Below are 20,501 nucleotides of genomic sequence, written 5' to 3'. Positions count from 1 at the left end.
TGTGGGTGGTAGGGGCTTGGTGCTGTGGGTGGTAGGGGCTTGGTGCTGTGGGTGGTAGGGGCTTAGTGCTGTGGACGGTAGGGTTTGGTGTTGTGTGGGTGGTAGGGGCTTGGTGCTGTGGGTGGTAGGGGCTTGGTGCTGTGGGTGGTAGGGTTTGGTGCTGTGGGTGGTAGGGGCTTGCTGCTGTGGGTGGTAGGGGCTTGGTGCTGTGGGTGGTAGGGGCTTGGTGCTGTGGGTGGTAGGGTTTGGTGCTGTGGGTGGTAGGGGCTTGCTGCTGTGGGTGGTAGGGGCTTGGTGCTGTGGGTGGTAGGGGCTTGGTGCTGTGGGTGGTAGGGGCTTGGTGCTGTGGGTGGTAGGGTTTGGTGCTGTGGGTGGTAGGGGCTTGGTGCTGTGGGTGGTAGGGGCTTGGTGCTGTGGGTGGTAGGGGCTTAGTGCTGTGGACGGTAGGGTTTGGTGTTGTGTGGGTGGTAGGGGCTTGGTGCTGTGGGTGGTAGGGGCTTGGTGCTGTGGGTGGTAGGGTTTGGTGCTGTGGGTGGTAGGGGCTTGCTGCTGTGGGTGGTAGGGGCTTGGTGCTGTGGGTGGTAGGGGCTTGGTGCTGTGGGTGGTAGGGTTTGGTGCTGTGGGTGGTAGGGTTTGGTGCTGTGGGTGGTAGGGGCTTGCTGCTGTGGGTGGTAGGGGCTTGGTGCTGTGGGTGGTAGGGGCTTGGTGCTGTGGGTGGTAGGGTTTGGTGCTGTGGGTGGTAGGGGCTTGGTGCTGTGGGTGGTAGGGGCTTGGTGCTGTGGGTGGTAGGGGCTTAGTGCTGTGGACGGTAGGGTTTGGTGCTGTGGGTGGTAGGGGCTTGGTGCTGTGTGGGTGGTAGGGGCTTGCTGCTGTGTGGGTGGTAGGGGCTTGGTGCTGTGGGTGGTAGGGGTTTGGTGCTGTGGGTGGTAGGGGCTTGATGCTGTGTGGGTGGTAGGGGCTTGGTGCTGTGGGTGGTAGGGGTTTGGTGCTGTGGGTGGTAGGGGCTTGGTGCTGTGTGGGTGGTAGGGGCTTGGTGCTGTGTGGGTGGTAGGGGCTTGGTGCTGTGTGGGTGGTAGGGGCTTGGTGCTGTGTGGGTGGTAGGGGCTTGGTGCTGTGTGGGTGGTAGGGGCTTGGTGCTGTGTGGGTGGTAGGGGCTTGGTGCTGTGTGGGTGGTAGGGGCTTGGTGCTGTGTGGGTGGTAGGGGCTTGGTGCTGTGTGGGTGGTAGGGGCTTTGTGCTGTGTGGGTGGTAGGGGCTTGGTGCTGTGTGGGTGGTAGGGGCTTTGTGCTGTGTGGGTGGTAGGGGCTTGGTGCTGTGGGTGGTAGGGGTTTGGTGCTGTGTGGGTGGTAGGGGCTTGGTGCTGTGTGGGTGGTAGGGGCTTTGTGCTGTGTGGGTGGTAGGGGCTTGGTGCTGTGTGGGTGGTAGGGGCTTTGTGCTGTGTGGGTGGTAGGGGCTTTGTGGTGGTAGAGGTAGGGGCTTGGTGCTGTGTGGACAGTAGGGGCTTAGTGCTAATGTCTCCCCAGCCTGTGCCACCAGAGCATCACGGCGACAAGAACCTGGTCTACCGTCTGACGATCCTCAGGGCCGGGGACCCCAGCAGCAGCGCCTTCACCCAGATCATACAGGACTGGCAGGTGTACGAGTTCATCTACGCTAGCACGGTAGGTCACCTGCTGGCGAATTGTCGGGAAGTCATGGGCTGGCGAATTGTCGCCAGCACGGTAGGTCACGGGCTGGCGAACGTCATTTTGGTTGGAGGGTGTAAACTGCGGTAATAAAAAAATAATCGATTGTGCTGTGTAAAACATACCTTGAGGTGTGTTGTGTTGAGTTGAGGTGTGTAGTGTTGAGTTGTGTTGAGTTGAGGTGTGTAGTGTTGAGGTGTTTTGTGTTGAGTTGAGGTGTGTAGTGTTGAGATGTGTAGTGTTGAGTTGAGGTATGTAGTGTTGACGTGAGGTGTGTATTGTTAAGGTGTGTAGTGTTGAGGTGTGTAGTGTTGAGTTGAGGTATGTAGTGTTGACGTGAGGTGTGTAGTGTTAAGGTGTGTATTGTTAAGGTGTGTAGTGTTAAGGTGTGTAGTGTTGAGGTGTGTAGTGTTAAGGTGTGTAGTGTTAAGGTGTGTAGTGTTAAGGTGTGTAGTGTTAAGGTGTGTAGTGTTAAGGTGTGTGGTGTTGAGGTGTGTAGTGTTAAGATGTGTACTTATGTGGTGTTTGAACCCTTGCATGTCAGGGCCCGCCCTACCAGCGCTACCAGATCAGCATCAGTGCCAGGAACCCACAGGGGGACAGTCTGGAGAAGGCCCCGACCGTGTGGGGCTATTCGGATGAGGGCAGTAAGTCACGTGTCACATGTCTGTATGTCACATGGCTGTATGTCACATGTCACATGGCTGTATGTCACCAAGAGACCAACGCTTTTCTTTATAGTTATTTAAAATGGGCTTCGACAAAAGGCCGACATGGACAAAAGGCCGACATGGACTAAAGGATGACAAGACAAAAAGCCTACAGGAAAGAAGGCTAAAATGCCGACATCCAAGTTGTATAAAGCAACAAACTACAATTACAGACATGTTTAATTTTTTTTAAAAACCAGTTACATAATGATTAAGTTAAAGAAAAAAATAGGGCCTAGAATGATAAATTGTATGCTATGCCATGTAGAAATTCAAGTCTACTTCTGTTATCACGTTCTGCAATAACATTAGCTATCCTGTCCTCTTTCTGTAAATATTGTGTTTTGTTTTCGTTCTTCTGATGGCTCAATATAATATTGCATCCATCTCAACTTCCACTCTTCCTTGTCCTTGGTACACTTGTATCACATCCACAACTGAATCAATCAATCCAACAAATACATTATACAATTTGTTTTACGCAATCCGCAATGGACGAACGTAAAATATAATTAATTTTTTTTCGCTGTATTAACATGTAGTCCAGTCAAGGCACGTGATCTGTCTACTTCATTCGGTTTCTTTCATTTCTTTGCTACACATGGTGGTAACGCCACCTATCATCTGTTTATCCTATGTACACTCCCGTCATCCCCAGTCGCATGGATCCCATTTTTACTTTCTCGTATACGAAGTCTTGTAATCGTGCAAAAAAAAAAAAATAATCGAGATTTTTACAAATCTCGACGTTTTACACCTCCCTGAGTCGGAAAAACATAGTTTTGCAATCTTGTCCGTATTTCTCTGTGTGTGTATGTGTGTATGTATGTGTGTGTGTGTGTGTGTGTGTGTGAACACGATAACTTGAGTACCGTTACAGCTAGGTTGATGAAGTTTCATATATAAGTATTATATCAAATTTGCAGTTCCGTATCAACTTTTTAGCAATTTCCGGTAACCGGAAGTGGAACTTATTCTACATTTAATTTTTCAAAAGCCTATAGCTTGAGTATTGTTTCAGATAGATACACGAAATTTTACATGTAAGTAAAAGATCTAATTCTGTGCCTTCTGTCAAATTTTATACACAGGTTGTTTGGTGTTTACTTGGTGCGCAATTCTTTTTTTCTATAAATTTTATTCTATTTTAAACAGTTTTAGTAATTAAATATGGGTTAAAAATCATGTCTCTATCCCGATTTGCTATCCCCCGTAGTGTTATATAAGAATATTCGAGAAAGTTTAGGGGAGATCACTCACGGTTTATTCACCTTATAAGGATAGTAACTAGCATTGTCTCTTGGCGTTTCGCCGATGGTTGTCTCGCCTCGTTAGGAGCTAAGAAAGACAGTAGTGACCGCATTTCGCAATAGTTAGGTGTTGATCCTTTGTGTTTAAGACAATCCCGTAATCTTCAGTCGCTTGGACCCGATGGTTCCCCTTATATATATATATATATATATATATATATATATATATATATATATATATATATATATATATATATATATATATATATATATATATAGTAACTAGCATCATCTCTTCTTTTAAAATCTCCTCCTTATTACATGCCTTATTTCTATGATTGTCTAGATAGGAGCTATGTAGTAATACATATTTTGCGATATTAGTAGTTTAAGTTTGTCGGCCTTATGGTCTGTCGGCCTTATGCCCATGTGAGTCGGCCTTTTGAATGTCGGCCTTGTGTCTTTAGCTGTCGGACTTTTGTATTGTTATATATTCAAAGAAAATCATTTGTTTTCTCCATTATTACATAAAAGCTTGTTATTTATCGTTTTTATGCATTTTTAAAAACTTTTTAGTCTGCTATACATATAAATAAATAGCTCGCAAAATTAGCTGAGGTAGACCACAGTTAAGTGAGGTGGTACACAATCGAATGCGATACATCAGTTAAATATGATGCACCATCAGTTAAATGAGATGGACCACAATTAAATGAGATGGACCACAATTTAATGAGATGGACCACAATTAAATGAGGTGGACCACAATTAAATGAGATGGACCACAATTAAATGAGGTGGACCACAATTAAATGAGATGGACCACAATTTAATGAGATGGACCACAATTAAATGAGGTGGACCACAATTAAATGAGATGGACCACAATTAAATGAGGTGGACCACAATTAAATGAGATGGACCACAATTTAATGAGATGGACCACAATTAAATGAGGTGGACCACAATTAAATGAGATGGACCACAATTAAATGAGATGGACCACAATTAAATGAGATGGACCACAATTAAATGAGGTGGACCACAATTAAATGAGGTGGACCACAATTAAATGAGATGGACCACATCTACCTGTTTCTTCTGACAGTGCCACAGCTGAGCCCACACAGTCTGGCGGTCCTGGAGGTCGGCCCGCAGACTGTCTTGCTCCAGTGGAACTTTGACAAGTCGCAGATTGGCAAGACAGATTCCAGGATACGTGGCCAGTTCATGGGCTTCAAGGTGACACGTGGGCTTAAGGGGGCTTAAGGTGACACTTGGGCTTAAGGTGACACTTGGGCTTAAGGTGACACTTGGGCTTAAGGTGACACTTGGGCTTAAGGTGACACTTGGGCTTAAGGGGCTTTAAGGTGCCACTTGGGCTTAAGGTGACACTTGGGCTTAAGGTGACACTTGGGCTTAAGGGGCTTTAAGGTGCCACTTGGGCTTAAGGTGACACTTGGGCTTAAGGGGTCTTAAGGTGACACTTGGGCTTAAGGTGACACTTGGGCTTAAGGTGACACTTGGGCTTAAGGTGACACTTGGGCTTAAGGGGGCTTAAGGTGACACTTGGGCTTAAGGTGACACTTGGGCTTAAGGTGACACGTGGGCTTAAGGTGACACATGGGCTTAAGGTGACACTTGGGCTTAAGGGGCCTTAAGGTGACACTTGGGCTTAAGGGGGCTTAAGGTGACACTTGGGCTTAAGGTGACACTTGGGCTTAAGGTGACACTTGGGCTTAAGGTGACACTTGGGCTTAAGGTGACACTTGGGCTTAAGGTGACACTTGGGCTTAAGGTGACACATGGGCTTAAGGTGACACATGGGCTTAAGGTGACACTTGGGCTTAAGGGGGCTTAAGGTGACACTTGGGCTTAAGGTGACACTTGGGCTTAAGGTGACACTTGGGCTTAAGGTGACACTTGGGCTTAAGGGGCTTTAAGGTGCCACTTGGGCTTAAGGTGACACTTGGGCTTAAGGTGACACATGGGCTTAAGGTGACACTTGGGCTTATGGTGACACTTGGGCTTAAGGTGACACTTGGGCTTAAGGTGACACTTGGGCTTAAGGTGACACTTGGGCTTAAGGTGACACTTGGGCTTAAGGGGTCTTAAGGTGCCACTTGGGCTTAAGGTGACACTTGGGCTTAAGGGGTCTTAAGGTGCCACTTGGGCTTAAGGTGACACTTGGGCTTAAGGGGGCTTTAAGGTGACACTTGGGCTTAAGGGGGCTTAAGGTGACACTTGGGCTTAAGGTGCCACTTGGGCTTAAGGTGACACTTGGGCTTAAGGTGACACTTGGGCTTAAGGGGGCTTAAGGTGACACTTGGGCTTAAGGTGACACTTGGGCTTAAGGTGCCACTTGGGCTTAAGGGGCCTTAAGGTGACACTTGGGCTTAAGGTGACACTTGGGCTTAAGGGGCCTTAAGGTGACACTTGGGCTTAAGGGGGCTTAAGGTGACACTTGGGCTTAAGGGGGCTTAAGGTGACACTTGGGCTTAAGGTGACACTTGGGCTTAAGGTGACACTTGGGCTTAAGGTGACACTTGGGCTTAAGGGGCTTTAAGGTGCCACTTGGGCTTAAGGTGACACTTGGGCTTAAGGGGGCTTTAAGGTGACACTTGGGCTTAAGGTGACACTTGGGCTTAAGGTGACACTTGGGCTTAAGGTGACACTTGGGCTTAAGGTGACACTTGGGCTTAAGGTGACACTTGGGCTTAAGGTGACACTTGGGCTTAAGGTGACACTTTGGCTTAAGGTGACACTTGGGCTTAAGGTGACACTTGGGCTTAAGGTGACACTTGGGCTTAAGGTGACACTTGGGCTTAAGGTGACACTTGGGCTTAAGGTGACACTTGGGCTTAAGGTGACACTTGGGCTTAAGGTGACACTTGGGCTTAAGGTGACACTTTGGCTTAAGGTGACACTTGGGCTTAAGGGGTCTTAAGGTGACACTTGGGGTTAAGGTGACACTTGGGCTTAAGGTGACACTTGGGCTTAAGGTGACACTTGGGCTTAAGGGGTCTTAAGGTGACACTTGGGCTTAAGGTGACACTTGGGCTTAAGGTGACACATGGGCTTAAGGTGACACTTGGGCTTAAGGGGTCTTAAGGTGACACTTGGGCTTAAGGGGTCTTAAGGTGACACTTGGGCTTAAGGTGACACATGGGCTTAAGGTGACACTTGGGCTTAAGGTGACACTTGGGCTTAAGGTGACACTTGAGCTTAAGGTGACACTTGGGCTTAAGGTGACACTTGGGCTTAAGGTGACACTTGGGCTTAAGGTGACACTTGGGCTTAAGGTGACACTTGGGCTTAAGGTGACACTTGGGCTTAAGGTGACACTTGGGCTTAAGGGGTCTTAAGGTGACACTTGGGCTTAAGGGGTCTTAAGGTGACACTTGGGCTTAAGGTGACACTTGGGCTTAAGGTGACACTTGGGCTTAAGGTGACACTTGGGCTTAAGGTGACACTTGGGCTTAAGGTGACACTTGGGCTTAAGGGGTCTTAAGGTGACACGTTAGCTTAAGGGGGCTTAAGGTGACACTTGGGCTTAAGGTGACACTTGGGCTTAAGGATGCTTAAGGTGACACTTGGGCTTAAGGTGACACTTGGGCTTAAGGGGGCTTAAGGTGACACTTGGGCTTAAGGTGACACTTGGGCTTAAGGTGCCACTTGGGCTTAAGGTGACACTTGGGCTTAAGGTGACACTTGGGCTTAAGGGGGCTTAAGGTGACACTTGGGCTTAAGGAGGCTTAAGGTGACACTTGGGCTTAAGGTGACACTTGGGCTTAAGGTGACACTTGGGCTTAAGGTGACACTTGGGCTTAAGGTGACACATGGGCTTAAGGGGGCTTAAGGTGACACTTGGGCTTAAGGTGACACTTGGGCTTATGGTGACACTTGGGCTTAAGGTGACACTTGGGCTTAAGGGGGCTTAAGGTGACACTTGGGCTTAAGGTGACACTTGGGCTTAAGGTGACACTTGGGCTTAAGGGGGCTTAAGGTGACACTTGGGCTTAAGGTGACACTTGGGCTTATGGTGACACTTGGGCTTAAGGTGACACTTGGGCTTAAGGTGACACTTGAGCTTAAGGGGGCTTAAGGTGACACTTGGGCTTAAGGGGGCTTAAGGTGACACTTGGGCTTAAGGGGGCTTAAGGTGACACTTGGGCTTAAGGTGACACTTGGGCTTAAGGTGACACTTGGGCTTAAGGTGACACTTGGGCTTAAGGTGACACTTGGGCTTAAGGGGGCTTAAGGTGACACTTGGGCTTAAGGTGACACTTGGGCTTAAGGGTGCTTAAGGTGACACTTGGGCTTAAGGGGGCTTCAGGTGACACTTGGGCTTAAGGTGCCACTTGGGCTTAAGGTGACACTTGGGCTTAAGGTGACACTTGGGCTTAAGGGGGCTTAAGGTGACACTTGGGCTTAAGGAGGCTTAAGGTGACACTTGGGCTTAAGGTGCCACTTGGGCTTAAGGTGACACTTGGGCTTAAGGTGCCACTTGGGCTTATGGTGACACTTGGGCTTAAGGTGACACTTGGGCTTAAGGGGGCTTAAGGTGACACTTGGGCTTAAGGGGGCTTCAGGTGACACTTGGGCTTAAGGTGACACTTTGGCTTAAGGTGACACTTGGGCTTAAGGTGACTCTTGGGCTTAAAGGGGCTTAAGGTGACACTTGGGCTTAAGGGGGCTTAAGGTGACACTTGGGCTTAAGGTGACACTTGGGCTTATGGTGACACTTGGGCTTAAGGTGACACTTGGGCTTAAGGGAGCTTAAGGTGACACTTGGGCTTAAGGTGACACTTGGGCTTAAGGGTGCTTAAGGTGACACTTGGGCTTAAGGGGGCTTCAGGTGACACTTGGGCTTAAGGTGACACTTTGGCTTAAGGTGACACTTGGGCTTAAGGTGACTCTTGGGCTTAAAGGGGCTTAAGGTGACACTTGGGCTTAAGGGGGCTTAAGGTGACACTTGGGCTTAAGGTGACACTTGGGCTTATGGTGACACTTGGGCTTAAGGTGACACTTGGGCTTAAGGGAGCTTAAGGTGACACTTGGGCTTAAGGGGCCTTAAGGTGACACTTGGGCTTAAGGGGGCTTAAGGTGACACTTGGGCTTAAGGGGGCTTAAGGTGACACTTGGGCTTAAGGTGACACTTGGGCTTAAGGTGACACTTGGGCTTAAGGTGACACTTGGGCTTAAGGGGGCTTAAGGTGACACTTGGGCTTAAGGGGTCTTAAGGTGCCACTTGGGCTTAAGGTGACACTTGGGCTTAAGGGGGCTTAAGGTGACACTTGGGCTTAAGGTGACACTTGGGCTTAAGGGGGCTTAAGGTGACACTTGGGCTTAAGGGGTCTTAAGGTGCCACTTGGGCTTAAGGTGACACTTGGGCTTAAGGTGACACTTGGGCTTAAGGTGACACTTGGGCTTAAGGTGACACTTGGGCTTAAGGTGACACTTGGGCTTAAGGTGACACTTGGGCTTAAGGTGACACTTGGGCTTAAGGGGTCTTAAGGTGACACTTGGGCTTAAGGTGACACTTGGGCTTAAGGTGACACTTGGGCTTAAGGGGGCTTAAGGTGACACTTGGGCTTAAGGTGACACTTGGGCTTAAGGGGGCTTAAGGTGACACTTGGGCTTAAGGTGACACTTGGGCTTAAGGTGACACTTGGGCTTAAGGTGACACTTGGGCTTAAGGTGACACTTGGGTTTAAGGGGTCTTAAGGTGCCACTTGGGCTTAAGGTGACACTTGGGCTTAAGGTGACACTTGGGCTTAAGGGGGCTTAAGGTGACACTTGGGCTTAAGGTGACACTTGGGCTTAAGGTGACACTTGGGCTTAAGGTGACACTTGGGCTTAAGGTGACACTTGGGCTTAAGGTGACACTTGGGCTTAAGGGGTCTTAAGGTGCCACTTGGGCTTAAGGGGTCTTAAGGTGACACTTGGGCTTAAGGTGACACTTGGGCTTAAGGTGACACTTGGGCTTAAGGGGGCTTAAGGTGACACTTGGGCTTAAGGTGACACTTGGGCTTAAGGTGACACTTGGGCTTAAGGTGACACTTGGGTTTAAGGGGTCTTAAGGTGCCACTTGGGCTTAAGGTGACACTTGGGCTTAAGGTGACACATGGGCTTAAGGGGGCTTAAGGTGACACTTGGGCTTAAGGTGACACTTGGGCTTAAGGTGACACATGGGCTTAAGGGGTCTTAAGGTGACACTTGGGCTTAAGGTGACACTTGGGCTTAAGGTGACACTTGGGCTTAAGGTGACACTTGGGCTTAAGGGGGCTTAAGGTGACACTTGGGCTTAAGGTGACACTTGGGCTTAAGGTGACACTTGGGCTTAAGGTGACACTTGGGCTTAAGGTGACACTTGGGCTTAAGGGGGCTTAAGGTGACACTTGGGCTTAAGGTGACACTTGGGCTTAAGGTGACACTTGGGCTTAAGGTGACACTTGGGCTTAAGGGGGCTTAAGGTGACACTTGGGCTTAAGGTGACACTTGGGCTTAAGGTGACACGTGGGCTTAAGGGGGCTTAAGGTGACACTTGGGCTTAAGGTGACACTTGGGCTTAAGGTGACACGTGGGCTTAAGGGGGCTTAAGGTGACACTTGGGCTTAAGGTGACACTTGGGCTTAAGGGGACATTGAACTTGGGTGATGGGGTGGGGGGGGGGCACGACTTACGAGTGTCAATGGCCCGCGTTAGCTCACGCCTTACGAGTGTCAATGGCCCCTCACGCCTTACCTGTCCCTGCTGTCACAGGTTCAGTTCTGGGCTGAAGGTCTACGCGGTGAGACCATCAGAGAGGTTGATGTCCGGCCTAAAGACCTTGACCTTGATGGTCCTGCAGACGTGTTCAAGGCCAGCGTGACTCACATGATGCCCAACACGCCCGTGGAGGCGCGGATCTCCGTGCTCAACAACTACTTCGTCAGTGCTCCCTCAGACACGCTCAAGTTTAGAACCCCGCCTGGCCGTGAGTTCTTTCACTCACTCACTCACTCACTCACTCACTCACTCACTCACTCACTCACTCACTCACTCACTCACTCACTCACTCACTCACTCACTCACTCACTCACTCACTCACTCACTCACTCACTCACTCACTCACTCACTCACTCACTCACTCACTCACTCACTCACTCACTCACTCACTCACTCACTCACTCACTCACTCACTCACTCACTCACTCACTCACTCACTCACTCACTCACTCACTCACTCACTCACTCACTCACTCACTCACTCACTCACTCACTCACTCACTCACTCACTCACTCACTCACTCACTCACTCACTCACTCACTCACTCACTCACTCACTCACTCACTCACTCACTCACTCACTCACTCACTCACTCACTCACTCACTCACTCACTCACTCACTCACTCACTCACTCACTCACTCACTCACTCATTCACTCACTCACCCACCCACCCACTCACCCACTCACTCACTCACTCACCCACTCACTCACTCACTCACTCACTCACTCACTCACTCACTCACTCACTCACTCACTCACTCATTTATTCACTCACCCACCCACCCACCCACCCACCCATCCACCCACCCACTCACTCACTCACTCACTCACTCACTCACTCACCCACCCACCCACCCACTCACCCACCCACCCACTCACTCACTCACTCACTCACTCACTCACTCACTCACTCACTCACTCACTCACTCACTCATTCACTCACTCACTCACTCACTCACTCACTCACCCACCCACACACCCACTCACTCACTCACTCACCCACTCACCCACCCACCTCCACCCCCACCCCCCCACCCACTCACCCCCCACTCACCCCCCCACTCACTCACACACTCACTCACTCACCCACCCCCACCCCCTCCACCCACCACCTCACCCCCCACTCACTCACTCCCCCTACCCCCCACCCCCCCACCCACCCAGCGCTAGGACTGCCCGTCATGTCTTACAGTGCCCGGCCCCGTGCAGTACATGGAGGAGATGAACCTGGCCGACAACCACATCAACCTGGTCTGGCGCCCGCCGCTGGACAACCGAGGCGACCTGACGGGCTACGACATCGGCTATCAGGAGGGTGAGAGACAGATGTCACGTGTCATCTGTGACTACATGTCATCTGTGTGACTTGTTCCATGTCATCTGTGTGACCTGTTCCATGTCATCTGTGTGACTTGTTCCATGTCATCTGTGTGACTTGTTCCATGTCATCTGTGTGACCACATGTCATCTGTGTGACTTCATGTCATCTGTGTGACCACATGTCATCTGTGTGACCACATGTCACATGATTATGAATACATGACATCTCATTTTGACTATACAACATTTGATGTTTGTACTACGTGACATCTGATTTTGATTATATGGCATCTGATTATGACTACATGACATCTGATTAAGACTATTATGACATCTGGTCCCTCCCTCCTGCTGCATGCAGTGATTGACGGGCTGAGGCTGGGCGAGCTCCAGGATCGAATCCCCCCCATTGACGACCCCTACGCCACCACGGCCATGCTGAGCGGGCTGCGGCCCAGCAGCAAGTACAGGATCCACATCTGGGCCCGCACATCGGCGGGCCGCGGCGAGGGCTTTTATATCGAGAGGAGCACCACGGCCCCTGGAGGTTAGTAGCTGAGTGTCATGACATCTGGCATATCATGACATCTGGCATGTCACTTATGTTTAATGTTGCCTTGTACTAGCTGTTTTGACGCCTGAATGTCATGACATCTGGCATGTCACTTATGTTTAATGTTGCCTTGTACTAGCTGTCTTAACGCCTGAATGTCATGACACCTGTATGTCATGACATCTGGCATGTCACTTATGTTTCATGTTGCCTTGTACTAGCTGTCTTGACGCCTGAATGTCATGACACCTGTATGTCATGACATCTGGCATGTCACTATTGCAGCTCCCAGTCTGCCCAGGTTTTCCATCGCGGGGGTCGGGGAGGACTACATCAACGTCACGTGGTGGCGGGACCCCTACATCAGCAGTGGGAGTGTCGTCTTCGTCCAGTACAAGAAGGAGGGTGAGCAGAGCCATGTCACGTGGCTGACATCTGAACGGTTGACATTTGTATGGCTGACATCTGTAGGGCTGACATCTGAGTGGTTGACTTCTTAGTGGTTGACATCTGTATGGATGTCATCTGAATGGTTGACATCTGTAGGGCTGACATCTGTATGGTTGACATTTGTATGGCTGACATCTGTATGGCTGACATTTGTATTGCTGACATCTGAATAGCTGACATCTGAATAGCTGACATCTGTATGGCTGACATCTGTATGGCTGACATCTGTATGGATGACATCTTTACTCATGACATGTAGACTTCCGTATGATACCTGTTTTATGTCATTACTGACATCTAAATGACATGTTACAGACGGGCCAGAATGGCTGAGCACGAGCCCGGATGTTAGCAGAGACTGGGTCAGGCTGACCTTGCTCCAGCCTGGCATCAGATACGTCGTGCGCATCGTCGTGACGTCAGGGCCGGTCACGCGGGTCTCAGAGGAAGAGGACGTGCTGACTGACGGGATTGGTAAGGTCAAGGGTCAAGAGGTGGGGGCTGGAGTTTGGGCTGGGGTCACCGCCAGGGGTGGGGGCTGGAGTTTGGGCTGGGGTCACCGCCAGGGGTGGGGGCTGGAGTTTGGGTTGGGGTCACCGCCAGGGGTGGGGGCTGGAGTTTGGGTTGGGGTCACCGCCAGGGGTGGGGGCTGCAGTTGGGGTCACCGCCAGGGGTGGGGGCTGGAGTTTGGGTTGGGGTCACCGCCAGGGGTGGGGGCTGGAGTTTGGGTTGGGGTCACCGCCAGGGGTGGGGGCTGGAGTTTGGGTTGGGGTCACCGTCAGGGGTGGGGGCTGGAGTTTGGGTCACCGCCAGGGGTGGGGGCTGGAGTTTGGGTTGGGGTCACCGTCAGGGGTGGGGGCTGGAGTTTGGGTTGGGGTCACCGCCAGGGGTGGGGGGTGGAGTTTGGGTTGGGGTCAGGGGTGGGGGCTGGAGTTTGGGTTGGGGTCACCGTCAGGGGTGGGGGCTGGAGTTTGGGTCACCGTCAGGGGTGGGGGCTGGAGTTTGGGTTGGGGTCACCGCCAGGGGTGGGGGCTGGAGTTTGGGTTGGGGTCAGGGGTGGGGGCTGGAGTTTGGGTTTGGGTCACCGTCAGGGGTGGGGGCTGGAGTTTGGGTCACCGCCAGGGGTGGGGGCTGGAGTTTGGGTTTGGGTCACCGTCAGGGGTGGGGGCTGGAGTTTGGGTAGGGCAATAGGGGCTTGTGTGCGGTGGGTGCGGGAGGGTGATTAGTGACCTACTCGGGGCGGAACTGAGATTTCTCCCTCCCCCCTCCATCTTCAGCCAAAGCCTACGACCTGAGCGCCAACCTGGGCTGGTTCCTGGCAATGATTGGCTCCCTGCTGCTGCACGTGGCCCTCGTCATCGGCTTCTACGTCTGCTACAAGAGGGGCTTCCGGTTCCAGACGCAGGAGCAGCCGCAGACCTACTCGGGTACAGTTGCTTGTAAGACACCCGTCTCTGTCTTCTCTAGTTGCTTGTAAGACACCCGTCTCTGTCTTCTCTAGTTGCTTGTAAGACACCCGTCTCTGTCTTCTCTAGTTGCTTGTAAGACACCCGTCTCTGTCTTCTCTAGTTGCTTGTAAGACACCCGTCTCTGTCTTCTCTAGTTGCTTGTAAGACACCCGTCTCTGTCTTCTCTAGTTGCTTGTAAGACACCCGTCTCTGTCTTCTCTAGTTGCTTGTAAGACACCCGTCTCTGTCTTCTCTAGTTGACACAATCATCATTCTCAAAGTTTTGACACACTCGGGTACAGTTGCTTGTAAGAAACCCGTCTCTGTCTTATCTAGTTCACACAATCATCATTCTCAAAGTTTTAAACACAATCATCATTCTCAAAGTTTCAAACACAATCATCACTTTGTTACCGAGCGAAGCCCATCTTTAATTCCTGTAACTTTGTTACCGAGCTAAGCCCATCTTTAATTCCTGTAACTTTGTTACCGAGCTAAGCCCATCTTTAATTCCTGTAACTTTGTGACCGAGCTAAGCCCATCTTTAATTCCTGTAACTTTGTGACCGAGCTAAGCCCATCTTTAATTCCTGTAACTTTGTTACCGAGCTAAGCCCATCTTTAATTCCTGTAACTTTGTGACCGAGCTAAGCCCATCTTTAATTCCTGTAACTTTGTGACCGAGCTAAGCCCATCTTTAATTCCTGTAACTTTGTTACCGAGCTAAGCCCATCTTTAATTCCTGTAACTTTGTTACCGAGCTAAGCCCATCTTTAATTCCTGTAACTTTGTTACCGAGCTAAGCCCATCTTTAATTCCTGTAACTTTGTTACCGAGCTAAGCCCATCTTTAATTCCTGTAACTTTGTGACCGAGCTAAGCCCATCTTTAATTCCTGTAACTTTGTGACCGAGCTAAGCCCATCTTTAATTCCTGTAACTTTGTTACCGAGCTAAGCCCATCTTTAATTCCTGTAACTTTGTTACCGAGCTAAGCCCATCTTTAATTCATGTAAGTTTGTTACCGAGCTAAGCGCATTTTAATTCCTGTAACTTTGTTACCGAGCTAAGCCCATCTTTAATTCCTGTAACTTTGTGACCGAGCTAAGCCCATCTTTAACTCCTGTAACTTTGTTACCGAGCTAAGCCCATCTTTAACTCCTGTAACTTTGTTACCGAGCTAAGCCCATCTTTAATTCCTGTAACTTTGTTACCGAGCTAAGCCCATCTTTAATTCCTGTAACTTTGTTACCGAGCTAAGCCCATCTTTAATTCCTGTAACTTTGTGACCGAGCTAAGCCCATCTTTAATTCCTGTAACTTTGTGACCGAGCTAAGCCCATCTTTAATTCCTGTAACTTTGTTACCGAGCTAAGCCCATCTTTAATTCCTGTAACTTTGTTACCGAGCTAAGCCCATCTTTAATTCATGTAAGTTTGTTACCGAGCTAAGCGCATTTTAATTCCTGTAACTTTGTTACCGAGCTAAGCCCATCTTTAATTCCTGTAACTTTGTGACCGAGCTAAGCCCATCTTTAACTCCTGTAACTTTGTTACCGAGCTAAGCCCATCTTTAACTCCTGTAACTTTGTTACCGAGCTAAGCCCATCTTTAATTCCTGTAACTTTGTTACCGAGCTAAGCCCATCTCCTGTAACTTTGTGACCGAGCTAAGCCCATCTTGTTTGGACAGATGTGACGGAGCTGGCTGGGGAGGAAAAAAGTCTGGCACCAGTTGGTCACATTAACCAGATCTATGACGGGTAGGTTGTCACATGTGTAATCATGTCTGTAATTATAATGTGTGTAATCATGATGTGTGTAATGTCTCTCTAAATATCTGCGACAGACAGGAGATGTATGACGATGAGGGTAGAGGTCACTATGATGAGCATTCTAGGTCATATGGACAAGACAGTTATGACGGCGACTCAATGAGGTAATTCATCACTGTCCCATCAACACATCACTGTCCCAGATACAACACATCATTGTCCCAGATACTTCACATCACTGTCCCAGATACTTCACATCACTGTCCCATCAACACATCACTGTCCCATCAACACATCACTGTCCCAGATACTTCACATCACTGTCCCATCAACACATCACTGTCCCAGATACAACACATCACTGTCCCAGATACTACACATCACTGTCTCAGATACTACACATCACTGTCCCATCAACACATCACTGTCCCAGATACTTCACATCACTGTCCCAGATACTACACATCACTGTCTCAGATACTACACATCACTGTCCCATCAACACATCACTGTCCCAGATACTTCACATCACTGTCCCAGATACTACACATCACTGTCTCAGATACTACACATCACTGTCCCATCAACACATCACTGTCCCAGATACTTCACATCACTGTCCCAGATACTACACATCACTGTCTCAGATACTACACATCACTGTCCCATCAACACATCACTGTCCCAGATACTTGACATCACTGTCCCAGATACTACACATCACTGTCTCAGATACTACACATCACTGTCTCATCAACACATCACTGTCCCAGATACTTCACATCACTGTCCCAGATACTACACATCACTGTCTCAGATACTACACATCACTGTCCCATCAACACATCACTGTCCCAGATACTTCACATCACTGTCCCAGATACTACACATCACTGTCTCAGATACTACACATCACTGTCCCATCAACACATCACTGTCCCAGATACTTGACATCACTGTCCCAGATACTACACATCACTGTCTCAGATACTACACATCACTGTCCCATCAACACATCACTGTCCCAGATACTTCACATCACTGTCCCAGATACTTCACATCACTGTCCCAGATACTACACATCACTGTCCCAGATACTACACATCACTGTCCCAGATACTACACATCACTGTCTCAGATACTACACATCACTATCCCATCAACACATCACTGTCCCAGATACTTCACATCACTGTCCCAGATACTATACATCACTGTCTCAGATACTACACATCACTGTCCCATCAACACATCACTGTCCCAGATACTTGACATCACTGTCCCAGATACTACACATCACTGTCTCAGATACTACACATCATTGTCCCATCAACACATCACTGTCTCAGATACTACACATCACTGTCCCAGATACTACACATGACACAACACATCACTGTCCCAGATACTACACATCACTGTTCCAGATACTACACATCACTGTTCCAGATACTACACATCACTGTTCCAGATACTACACATCACTGTTCCAGATACTACACATCACTGTTCCAGATACTACACATCACTGTCCCAGATACTACACATGACACAACACATCACTGTCTCAGATACTACACATGACACAACACATCACTGTTCCAGATACTACACATCACTGTCCCAGATACTACACATGACACAACACATCACTGTCTCAGATACTACACATGACACAACACATCACTGTCCTAGATACCTCCTTGTTTTTTCCACAGCTCTGACAGACGTGTATCCTCTCAACATGATTATGAAGAATATGATGTCAGTCATTATGTACAGGTGGGTTGTCATGTACAGCTGGGTTGTCATGTACAGGCGGGTTGTCATGTACAGCTGGGTTGTCATGTACAGGTGGGTTGTCATGTACAGCTGGGTTGTCATGTACAGGCGGGTTGTCATGTACAGGTGGGTTGTCATGTACAGGCGGGTTGTCATGTACAGGTGGGTTGTCATGTACAGCTGGGTTGTCATGTACAGCTGGGTTGTCATGTACAGGCGGGTTGTCATGTACAGCTGGGTTGTCATGTACAGCTGGATTGTCATGTACAGCTGGGTTGCCATGTACAGGCGGGTTGTCATGTACAGCTGGATTGTCATGTAGAGGCGGGTTGTCATGTACAGGCAGGTTGTCATGTACAGGCGGGTTGTCATGTACAGCTGGGTTGTCATGTACAGGCGGGTTGTCATGTACAGCTGGGTTGTCATGTACAGGCGGGTTGTCATGTACAGGCGGGATCGTGTACAGGCGGGTTGTCATGTAGAGGCGGGTTGTCATGTACAGGCGGGTTGTCATGTACAGGCGGGTTGTCATGTACAGCTGGGTTGTCATGTACAGGCGGGTTGTCATGTACAGCTGGGTTGTCATGTACAGCTGGGTTGTCATGTACAGGCGGGTTGTCATGTACAGCTGGGTTGTCATTTACAGCTGGATTGTCATGTAGAGGCGGGTTGTCATGTACAGGCGGGTTGTCATGTACAGGTGGGTTTTCATGTACAGCTGGGTTGTCATGTACAGGCGGGTTGTCATGTACAGCTGGGTTGTCATGTACAGGCGGGTTGTCATGTACAGACGGGTTGTCGTGTACAGGCGGGTTGTCATGTAGAGGCGGGTTGTCATGTACAGGCGGGTTGTCATGTACAGGCGGGTTGTCATGTACAGCTGGGTTGTCATGTACAGGCGGGTTGTCATGTACAGCTGGGTTGTCATGTACAGGCGGGTTGTCATGTACAGGCGGGTTGTCATGTACAGGCGGGTTGTCATGTACAGGTGGGTTGTCATGTACAGCTGGGTTGTCATGTACAGGCGGATTGTCATGTACAGCTGGGTTGTCATGTACAGGCGGGTTGTCATGTATAGGCGGGTTGTCGTGTACAGGCGGGTTGTCATGTAGAGGCGGGTTGTCATGTACAGGCGGGTTGTCATGTAGAGGCGGGTTGTCATGTACAGGCGGGTTGTTATGTACAGGCGGGTTGTCATGTACAGGCGGGTTGTCATGTACAGGCGGGTTGTCGTGTACAGGCGGGTTGTCATGTACATGCGGGTTGTTAGTTGGCAGGTCCTGTGTGAGTTGTTGCGTCAGGCCCAGTCCTATTTGTTTATTGTCACCTCCAAAAACAAGTGGTGGTTTCTATTTATATCTCTAGCCACGTGACCAGGTGGATGAAAGAGACGAAAGCCGCAGTGAACGGGATCGGTACTCAGATGTCTACAAATCAGACAACTTCGATGACGTGGACATAGAGGATGATGAGAACGATGACGTCAATCGTTATGACGATGACGTCAGAGATGTGGTGGACAAAAGCCAAGAATTAAGCCAGTACAGCAAGACACAGAGAGATAGGCATCAGGACGTCATCACTGACAGACATGGCACTGACAGACATGGCAGTGACAGACATGGCAGTGACAGACATGGCAGTGACAGACATGGCAGTGACAGACATGACACTAGGCGGCCTGCTGGCAAACATCCCCGACAACCTGGGGCCAGCGAGCACACAACACGGGGGGCAGAGGGCGTCGACTATACGGGGACTGATGTTTAGGGGTCATCAGTCACAGGGATTTAGGGGTCATCAGTCACAGGGATTTAGGGGTCATCAGTCACAGGGATTTAGGGGTCATCAGTCACAGGGATTTAGGGGTCATCAGTCACAGGGATTTAGGGGTCATCAGTCACAGGGATTTAGGGGTCATCAGTCACAGGGATTTAGGGGTCACAGGGATTTAGGGGTCATCAGTCACAGGGATTTAGGGGTCATCAGTCACAGGGATTTATGGGTCACAGGGATTTAGGGGTCATCAGCCACAGGGATTTAGGGGTCATCAGTCACAGGGATTTAGGGGTCACAGGGATTTAGGGGTCATCAGCCACAGGGATTTAGGGGTCATCAGTCACAGGGATTTAGGGGTCATCAGTCACAGGGATTTAGGGGTCATCAGTCACAGGGATTTAGGGGTCATCAGTCACAGGGATTTAGGGGTCATCAGTCACAGGGATTTAGGGGTCATCAGTCACAGGGATTTAGGTGTCACATGGATTTAGGGGTCATCAGTCACAGGGATTTAGGGGTCATCAGTCACAGGGATTTAGGGGTCATCAGTCACAGGGATTTAGAAGAATGTGGTGGGGGGGGGGGGGGGCTGAGTGATTAAGAGAAACACAAGACCAACCAATCAGTACCATACTGCTCTCACGCTAATACATATTTTTACCACGTTTTCTTTAACTTGCTTTCTCTGTGTGTTTATTTATTTATTTGTTTGTCTTTCCAATCCAATCTTGCGATCGAAATTTTTCCCACGTTTTCTTTAACTTGCTTTCTCTGTGTGTTTATTTGTTTGTCTTTCCAATCAAATCTTGCGATCGAAATTTCTGGCACTTCCCAGTTAGCTAGCGCGCTGAAATTTTCAGGGAAGCTTTCTTTTGGATGACCATTGAATATTCAATTGTTATTATTACTAAATTGATCAATGGAAACATTTTATTGAGCATTTTAGACCGCTATATAATCTATATATATAATTCTCCTCTGC

At 49.3% G+C, this 20,501-nt stretch overlaps 1 protein-coding gene across 4 annotated transcripts in view; it reads left to right on the top strand.

Moving 5' to 3' along the window:
- Window positions 1–20,501, top strand: part of LOC131943904 (neuroglian) — a 36,717-nt gene extending 16,216 nt beyond the window's left edge. For 3 of the 4 annotated variants that reach the window (XM_059304227.1, XM_059304229.1, XM_059304230.1), the window contains exons 18-30: window positions 1,523–1,660; window positions 2,229–2,331; window positions 4,753–4,886; window positions 10,410–10,623; window positions 11,611–11,733; window positions 12,100–12,285; window positions 12,577–12,696; window positions 13,057–13,215; window positions 14,019–14,180; window positions 15,877–15,946; window positions 16,033–16,122; window positions 17,677–17,740; window positions 19,106–20,501. In XM_059304227.1, the coding sequence (XP_059160210.1) occupies window positions 1,523–1,660; window positions 2,229–2,331; window positions 4,753–4,886; window positions 10,410–10,623; window positions 11,611–11,733; window positions 12,100–12,285; window positions 12,577–12,696; window positions 13,057–13,215; window positions 14,019–14,180; window positions 15,877–15,946; window positions 16,033–16,122; window positions 17,677–17,740; window positions 19,106–19,510 (1,968 nt within the window). In that variant the 3' untranslated portion in view covers window positions 19,511–20,501. The remainder of the gene's footprint in view (window positions 1–1,522; window positions 1,661–2,228; window positions 2,332–4,752; window positions 4,887–10,409; window positions 10,624–11,610; window positions 11,734–12,099; window positions 12,286–12,576; window positions 12,697–13,056; window positions 13,216–14,018; window positions 14,181–15,876; window positions 15,947–16,032; window positions 16,123–17,676; window positions 17,741–19,105) is intronic. The other variant, XM_059304228.1, reaches the window with a different exon arrangement.

This window comes from Physella acuta, unplaced genomic scaffold, assembly GCF_028476545.2.
Source record: "Physella acuta isolate Inbredline_101_S28 unplaced genomic scaffold, ASM2847654v3 ptg000473l, whole genome shotgun sequence".
Classification (NCBI taxonomy): Eukaryota; Metazoa; Mollusca; class Gastropoda; family Physidae; genus Physella; species Physella acuta.
Note: the sequence above shows the minus strand (reverse complement) of the source record. Positions and strands in the feature narration are given on the sequence as shown.